This window comes from Macrobrachium nipponense, chromosome 25, assembly GCF_015104395.2.
Source record: "Macrobrachium nipponense isolate FS-2020 chromosome 25, ASM1510439v2, whole genome shotgun sequence".
Classification (NCBI taxonomy): Eukaryota; Metazoa; Arthropoda; class Malacostraca; order Decapoda; family Palaemonidae; genus Macrobrachium; species Macrobrachium nipponense.
In genome coordinates this window covers 72,964,960-72,974,177 of record NC_087214.1, presented here as the reverse complement: position 1 = coordinate 72,974,177, position 9,218 = coordinate 72,964,960, and the positions used below count along the sequence as shown (strand labels likewise).

The 9,218-nt window shown below is 40.1% G+C and overlaps 2 protein-coding genes across 2 annotated transcripts in view; one reads left to right on the top strand and one right to left on the bottom strand.

Moving 5' to 3' along the window:
* Nucleotides 1-9,218, top strand: part of LOC135199529 (ovochymase-1-like) — a 46,614-nt gene that overhangs the window by 5,733 nt on the left and 31,663 nt on the right. The window lies entirely within an intron of this gene.
* On the bottom strand, nt 890-3,690 carry LOC135198941 (blastula protease 10-like). The gene is made up of 5 exons (XM_064226860.1): nt 3,649-3,690; nt 2,756-2,882; nt 1,926-2,038; nt 1,369-1,493; nt 890-941 (listed from the first exon to the last, which is right to left on the bottom strand). The coding sequence occupies exons 1-5, from the start codon at nt 3,688-3,690 to the stop codon at nt 890-892; spliced, it is 459 nt and encodes a 152-aa protein (XP_064082930.1).

Here is a 9,218-nt window from a genome sequence, read left to right as displayed (position 1 = left end):
AGGAAGATAAAAGTTATAACAAAAAGTAATAGCAATGATAAAGAAAGTAAATAAACGAAAAAGCTACAAAAGTAATAACAAAAAAGACTTTCAAGTCTAAGATTTTGTTTCGTGGATTTTGGAAAGAGGAAATGAGTAACCCCCAAACAAAATTTGAAAAGGGTTATTTTAACTACTGAAATTTATCAAAATGTTAATTGCTATAATCTAATATCATGTTAATAACTGACAGGAAATGATTCTTACTCTCCTGGGCCAGTGCAGATGACAGTGTGGGTTTGGGAAGCGGGCGAATTAACGTGAACAATTCCTTCGGCACCTTTGAGGAGTAAATGAATAAATATATTGATATATATATATATATATATATATATATATATATATATATATATATATAGATATATATATATATATTGTTACAGGGCAATGACCCTAGGATTCAACAGCACAATGCTCACTGTCATGTTCACACATTCATACTTCAGCTGCTGAATCATGGATAAACCCCCTGTGCAGCAAAGGGGGGGGGGGGGGTGTAGGCCAATATTTTTGCATACGCTCATCAAGGCGGAGTGATTCATATGTACGTATCCGGCTGGGTGTGAGCCGAGTAAGCAGAGATCACCGTAGGTAATCTGGATTATAGCAGATTACTCCGTATCATGGCGATTTAAAAAGAGGATTGTCTGGAATTCACCAACGAAAACGTGAAAGCGGAGAATCCAGCTCTTGTTCCAGAAAGCCCAACAAAAGGGAAAGTATTATTCCAGAGAGAACCACAAAAAGAAGCCGGGGTACATTACAATACCCTGTTCCGTCTGGGTTGAGGGCCCTGTAGCGGCACATGAAACCCCTGTATCTGTAGGCACCGTCCTTCTGGAACCGATGGTCATGGTTGCTGGACTGGTAGAAAGCTGAGATTGCCTTGTCCTCCACAGTATCTGCAATGAATTAAGAGACATTAGGGATTAGAGAGCATCTATGGTTGCTTACCTGATTCTGCTACGGTCAGAGTTGCTCATGAATTGCACGAGGCTGCACCCCCTTGTACACAATAGACATACAGCAGTGGAGGTACATATTGGTTTGCTGATGGAACACAGCCATTCACTACATAGGAATTGAGTTGGGGAAGGGAGAGATTATTCTTCTCAGTGTATGAATGGTAGAGTTTGATCAGATCTCTAACACTAGAATAACCTCATTACTGGATTCTTTCCAAGTCATTTTTTTTAGGAAACTCTAGTTCCTCACATCACAAACCTGGGGACCCCACTTCTGGTTGCTGCAAAGCATCAACGAGAATGAAAATTTCGTCTTTGCTTTCTTTGAATGATCAAAGCAACAGAGAATTTGAAGGAAACTCACTTCGTCGTAGGTTCGACTTCTCCTCCGTTGTCTGAAATGGACATGAAATCATTCTCGCAATCCTTGTCTCCAGGTTGAATGGAAAAGTCATTGCAGTCAAGTCCAACTGTGTATCCTGGTTCCAGCTGTTAAAAGAAAAGGAAATAGTTAAAAAAAATAGGCTTTGGTGGAATCAACAGCTGTGTCCACCAGTTCCATTCTCCCCTAGAGCAGGTGATTGGAAGGTGTAAAGTTAGGGATTGGATTAGTCTTCTCTCCTTGTGGGACCATCTGGTAAAACTGCTTCATTTTTTTAGAAGTTCATCTCCTTGTAGTAGACATTTAGTCTCATGGCTCACCCAAAGGAGTTTGCCCATAGTGGAGAGGTGAAAATTAGAATCAGATAAAGTGAAAGAAGAGACAGCTCCATGGGGACTGAAAAGACCAGAGGATGAAAGGTGGAAGGCAGAAAGTAATGCAGTTACAGAAAAACCCTTAAAAGTATAAACCACAAAGACACTTTCTTTGCCATAGAAATAAATCACAAAACTGACCAGGTGATAATATCTGCGACTCACAATGATTTGGAAGACACATCTGATGTTGTTTGGATAATTGAAAGGATAATCAGGCGAGTTGATGATTCCACTCAGTCCGTGAAAAGTTCCCCCGCATATTGTTGCCTTCCGGTCTGGAAAAACAATTAATTAACTGACATGAGATTATTCTCTGGAATATAACCTGATCCAGTGTTTCAATTCCCTGGAACTTGCCCTCCTAATCAAGTAGACGGATGTCTGTTATTTATACCCTTTCCTTTCAGATAAAGTGTTGGTTCGACAACTTCTCAGCAAAACCTTTTGGGATGAGGTGCAAGCTTCTTGCCTTTTTCGTTCTGAGATATGACCCACCACAGTCAACTAATTACCAGATAACTTTTTGTTTCAGTATTTACATTTATAAAGGCACAGTCTAACAGTGCACTGAAGCATCATGTGTTCTTGTGAGATATTAGCATATGTATATATATATATATATATATATCTATATATCTATATACATAATATATATAGTATATATATAGACATACATATATATATGTGTGTGTATACATATATATTATTCACATATGTGTGTGTGTATGTTAGTGCTACTATGAGGGACAGATAGGTCATTCAAGATACGAACTCCAATTATTCCATCTTCTGTTTCATTTGCATAACTACATACTTCCTCATAATACCTAAGTATTTTATACATATTCCTTCACATTCCTACACACACAATTACGTGCGTCTTTTCATACGAACATCCCTCACAATCATACACACGAAAACAAAAATAAGAGGATTGCTTAGATATAACTCGATCAAAAACTGACGACGTTCTCAGAACAAACTTTCCGTACCTGCTTCGACGGGAGTAGGACTCTGCCTCAGGCTCAGTGGGCGGGTGTCCATGGGAACACCGGGTTCCTCCTCGATGGCAGGTAGGTCACCGACCTTCTCCCTCGACGTCACTCGAAGACTGGGAACCTGGACGATGAGACGGAGATTTATGTTCTAAATTCGTTTCAGGATTGCGTCATTTGGCTCGTGTGAATTGATGTGTAATAATAATAAAATAATAATAATAATAATCAATAATAATAATAATAATAATAATAATAATAATAATTATAATAATAATAATATCATATAGGAAAACTCACAGTATCACGAGCCTTGAGATGGAAAACAAATCCACAGTTATGTAATTGTACAAATATCTTTTTTAGATATATTTGTAGTACAGTTACATAACTATGGACTTGTTTATCCGGTAGTTTATTATTTTATTATTATTATTATTATTATTATTATTATTATTATTATTCATTCCATTATTATTATTATTATTATTATTATTATTATTATTATTATTATTATGTGTATATTGGAATATTTGATTTAATTAGAAGTATTTTTGCGGAGTTAATTTTGCAGTAGTTAATTCTGTAAAATTGTTCTACTAAAAGCAACTGCAGAAATTGGTAAACAAAATTTCTAATAAAATTGACTCCATCTATTGAAATGACATAAAAGCAACGATAGATCTTGATAAATAATCATAAGAATATAACAAATCAAGATCACTACAGTCTGTAAGTAGTCTCTCTGAATAAGAATTTAAGAATTAAACTGTGAAGTAAACGACCATTACTTGAATCTGTGCAAGACGTTAAGAATTGGCGTCCTCCACGAAGGTTCCCTTCGAGTCTTGGCAGCAGCATCAGCACTCAATGGCATGAGCTATGGGAACTTCATCAGGAGGAGGTCGTGGTCTCTTCTGCCTGGCCATCATGGCGGACCCTTCGTCCAGCGGGCCATGTCCCCTGAACCCTCATGACTTCCGGTAGTCATGCTCTCCTCTGGGTCCTCCTTGAGTTGCAACTTCAGAGGCACGATGTCGACTGGGAGCTCCTCAGGGTCTTCTCGAGGTCGACCAGGTCGGGCTCTGAGTGTGGGGATTTCATCTTCGAGGATCTGGTCCTTGGTGAGCTCTCCTTCTTCGAGGACTTCACGGTGTGCTCTTATGAGTTGCTTCTGTCTTCCTTAATTTCTTGGGATCTGATTGAGTAACCAAAAGTAAAATAAGACCAGGTAGACTATATGTTATGTATTTTTATTTTTTTTCTTAATAAGTGGGATCTCTTCTTTCTATATTTTCCCCACCTTACTTCCTCCTGGTTCGTCCTTGCAATCTTCCTAATGAACAAGTTAATGGCTCCTCCCTGGTGGACTTGTTCTATATGAAATAGGTTTTCATCTACTGAATAATAATAATAATAATAATAATAATAATAATAATAATAATAATAATAATAATAATAATAATAATAATAATGTGGCGCCGTGGAGGAGTGGGTTAGGTCGTCAATAGACTTAAGTCAAGTTAAGCAACATTGGCTCTGGTCAGTTGTTGGATGGGTGACCGCTCTACTCGGCGTTGATTCCTTGGGAAAGGATCTTTACCATAATTTCCTCAGTCTACTCAGCTGTAAATGAGTACCTATCCCTGATGGGGTAGGGTCCAGCTATGGGTTAAATAGCAAAACTCAGCAATGATGAAAGCAATGAAGAATAAACGACAACGACGTAAATGGAACCTCTGGCAACAGAGGAGCTTCGTCCGGCAACCAGGTATTCAACCCAATTGAAGGGGAAGACGGTCAGGTACTTGGAGGTCGTCATCCAGCAACTGATCACCACAACGACAGTAATCAACAGCCTGAGATTGGAGCTACAGAGGCAAAAAGGAAGAAATGGACAAGAGAAGAAAATAAGGAAATATGGAGATGCTACATCAGAAGCAACCCGACGGAGAGAGGATATAGAATAAGATTGGTCAACATCTGGAATGAGAGGAATAACACCCCCCAAACAGAGCAGAGGCTGGCAGACCAAGTAAGGAACATAAAGAAAAAGAACTGGCTCTCCCCAACAGAAAGAGAAGAACTGGAAAGGGAAATGTCACACGACAACGAATTACACGAAGACGAACTGAGAGACGATGCCACAGAAGACGACAGAGAGGATGGGGTATCAAACAACGACACACGAAGAAACAACGACGAAGTAACAGAGAGGACGGAATGGGTAGAAAAGATTAGACAATGGATGGAGCCAGATACAGAGAGAACAAAGATCCCCTCCATGAAAAGCCTGCAACACCAAGAAATTAAGGGAGAAAACAAGTGAGGTCAATGAAATAATGGGCATAATACACACCACCAGTAATCACAGAAACAAATAACTTGACATATGCAGGAGCAAGATTAGTAGCAGAACTGATGGGAATTCGAACACCAACACCACCAGCACAACCAACCCAACAGAAACCAAAACAGCAACCTCCTTGGAAAAGGCGCCTGGAAAAGCAAATCATGGTGATGAGATCTGACTTGAGTAAACTGAAAGAGATGGCAGAAAAAAGGCTAAGAAGCAAGAAAAAACAGGAGGAACTCAACGAGAAATACAAAGTACAAGAGAGGGGACTAAACAACCACAATAGAAGATGTAAAACAGAGGCTTAAGGCCAAAAGCACATAAGATCCAACGGTACATGAACAGGAATAAGGGATACCAACAGAACAAACTATCGGAACCAACCAGAAAAGACTATACAGCCAACTAAGAGGGGAAGACAAACACCCAGAAAATTCCTGAAGCCGAACCAAGTAAGAGACTCTGGGAAAACATATGGAGCAATCCGGTATCACACAACAAACATGCAACATGGCTCCAGGAAGTCCAAGGAAGAAGAATCAGGGAGAATAAAACAAAGATTCACAGACATCACGACAGACACAGTCAGACACCAACTAAAGAAAATGCCAAACTGGAAAGCCCCAGGTCCCGATGAAGTCCATGGATACTGGCTCAAAAACTTCAAGGCCCTACACCCACGAATAGCAGAACAACTCCAGCATTGTATCTCAAATCACCAAGCACCAAAATGGATGACCACAGGAAGAACATCCTTAGTACAAAAAGACAAGAGTAAGGGAAATATAGCCAGTAACTACAGGCCTATCACCTGCCTACCAATAATTGTGGAAGTTACTAACAGGTATCATCAGTGAAAGGCTATACAACTACCTAGAGGGACAAACACACCATCCCCCACCAACAGAAAGGCTGCAGAAGGAAGTGTAGGGGCACAAAAGACCAGCTCCTGATAGACAAAATGGTAATGAAGAACAGTAGGAGAAGGAAAAACCAACCTAAGCATGGCATGGATAGACTATAAGAAAGCCTTCGACATGATACCACACACATGGCTAATAGAATGCCTGAAAATAAAATATGGGGCAGAGAGAAAAAACACCATCAGCTTCCTCAAAAATACAATGCGCAACTGGAATACAATACTTACAAGCTCTGGAATAAGACTAGCAGAGGTTAATATCAGGAGAGGGATCTTCCAGGGCGACTCACTGTCCCCACTACTCTTCGTAGTAGCCATGATTCCCATGACAAAAGTACTACAGAAGATGGATGCCGGGTACCAACTCAAGAAAAGAGGTAACAGAATCAACCATCTGATGTTCATGGACGACATCAAGCTGTATGGTAAGAGCATCAAGGAAATAGATACCCTAATCCAGACTGTAAGGATTGTATCTGGGGACATCAGGATGGAGTTTGGAATAGAAAAATGCGCCTTAGTCAACATACAAAAAGGCAAAGTAACGAGAACTGAAGGGATAAAGCTACCAGATGGGAGCAACATCAAACACATAGATGAGACAGGATACAAAATACCTGGGAATAATGGAAGGAGGAGATATAAAACACCAAGAGATGAAGGACACGATCAGGAAAGAATATATGCAGAGACTCAAGGCGATACTCAGGTCAAAACTCAACGCTGGAAATATGATAAAACAAAAGCCATAAACACATGGGCAGTGCCAGTAATCAGACACAGCGCAGGAATAGTGGAATGGACGAAGGCAGAACTCCGCAGCATAGACCAGAAAACTAGGAAACATATGACAATACACAAAGCACTACGCCCAAGAGCAAATACGGACAGACTATACATAACACGAAAGGAAGGAGGGAGAGGACTACTAAGTATAGAGGACTGCGTCAACATCGAAAACAGAGCACTGGGGCAATATCTGAAAACCAGTGAAGACGAGTGGCTAAAGAGTGCATGGGAAGAAGGACTAATAAAAGCAGACGAAGACCCAGAAATATACAGAGACAGGAGAAAGACAGAAAGAACAGAGGACTGGCACAACAAACCAATGCACGGACAATACATGAGACAGACTAAAGAACTAGCCAGCGATGACAATTGGCAATGGCTACAGAGGGGAGAGCTAAAGAAGGAAACTGAAGGAATGATAATAGCGGCACAAGATCAGGCCCTAAGAACCAGATATGTTCAAAGTACGATAGACGGAAATAACATCTCTCCCATATGTAGGAAGTGCAATACGAAAAGTGAAACCATAAACCACATAGCAAGTGAATGCCCGGCACTTGCACAGAACCAGTACAAAAAGAGGCATGATTCAGTGGCAAAAGCCCTCCACTGGAGCCTGTGCAGAAACATCAGCTACCTTGCAGTAATAGGTGGTACGAGCACCAACCTGAAGGAGTGATAGAAAACTATCAGGCAAAGATCCTCTGGGACTATGGTATCAGAACGGATAGGGTGATACGTGCAAAACAGACCAGACGTGACGTTGATTGACAAAGTCAAGAAGAAAGTATCACTCATTGATGTCGCAATACCATGGGACACCAGAGTTGAAGAGAAGAGAGGGAAAAAATGGATAAGTATCAAGATCTGAAAATAGAAATAAGAAGGATATGGGATATGCCAGTGGAAATCGTACCCATAATCATAGGAGCACTAGCACGATCCCAAGATCCCTGAAAAGGAATCTAGAAAAAACTAGAGGCTGAAGTAGCTCCAGGACTCATGCAGAAGATGTGATCCTAGAAACGGCACACATAGTAAGAAGAGTGATGGACTCCTAAGGAGGCAGGATGCAACCCGGAACCCCACACTATAAATATCACCCAGTCGAATTGGAGGACTGTGATAGAGCAAAAAATAATAATAATAATAGACGTTAAGAAGTTACTAACATTATCTTGTTACTATCTTATTGCCTTTTGAAATCCCCCCCCCCCCCCCACTATTTGCAGTCCTATAGGACAGGACAATAATCATTAGAGGTTATAAATCAAAGACAAAATCCAGGAAGTGATTATTAATTATCTAGCTTAATCTTTAAAAGTACTCACTCCAGTTTCATAGATTCGAGTGAAATTCACATTCGTGTACAAATGTTAAAATGCTTAAGTATGCATGTGGTCTCTAGGTAAACTTTCATAAATACTTTCTACATTTTTGTAAGGGGATGGAAGAGTAAATTCATATTTCTAGAGTAGTCGGAGCCACCTCCAAAAATAATCCCCATGGAAATATAAAGTTTTATGAAAAGAATATTCCATTTTTGGGTCAGCTTAGAATGGCATCAGTGAATCACTGGCTTAGAAATAAAGAAACCAAATAGTGAAAACTGAAGTACATTAACAGAGATAAGAAAATGGTGAGAACCTCCTGCTAATCATGTGGAAAAATTGTGGTCGCTCCTTACAAGTTATTTAAAAACAAATGATTCAGTTTTTGGTCATCTTAGAAAGAAGAGAATGAAGACAGATGCCTGGCATCACAGCAAACGCTGATTTAGAGAGAAGGAACTAAACAGGGAAAACTAAACTAAATCATGTTGTTAACAGAAGTTGAAAAAAGAAACCCACAAAATCACTGTGTAACGTGTTTACTTCTAAGTATTTCATTTAAATACTTAGAAGTAAGCACGTACACAGTGATTTTGTGGGTTTCTTTTTCAATCTTCAGAAGAAAACTGAAAGAAGTTTTTGTTTGGTTTATTAACAGAAGTGACAACAGGGTATAACCTCCCCCTAATGATGTGAATAATCATATGGCTGTTGCCTAAGGAGGTCGAAGTGTAGATGGCAACAATTACTTCCTTACCCAGTTCTCGATGTCTCCGGAGCCACCTGGCCCCTGCGGAAGGCAGCCGAGGACCTCGGGAAGTAACCGACCAGGAAGACGAGGAACAGAGCGAGTCGACCCCACATGGCTTCAACCTTTCGAGCAGACGGAAGGTATGAGGGAGGCAGCCCGGGCTTATATATGCTCAGGTAAGCTTCTAATTAGGCAATTTTAGGAAGCAGGTGTTTTGGCACTAATCACATGATGTATGCGGGATCTGTCGCAGTAATTTTTGGAAGCGAATTGACAGCCCTTCTACATTACTTTCCTGTTTGTAAATACGC

Bases quoted from the DNA above. Each gene is read 5' to 3' on its own strand.
- LOC135198941 (XM_064226860.1), bottom strand. From the start codon at position 3,690: ATGATGGCCAGGCAGAAGAGACCACGACCTCCTCCTGATGAA. The intron at 2,883-3,648 runs GTTCCCATAGCT...CTCATCGTCCAG, and splicing joins CACGACCTCCTCCTGATGAA to GTTCCCAGTCTTCGAGTGAC. The intron at 942-1,368 runs GTGAGTTTCCTT...AATTCATTGCAG, and splicing joins GAAGTCGAACCTACGACGAA to ATACTGTGGAGGACAAGGCA.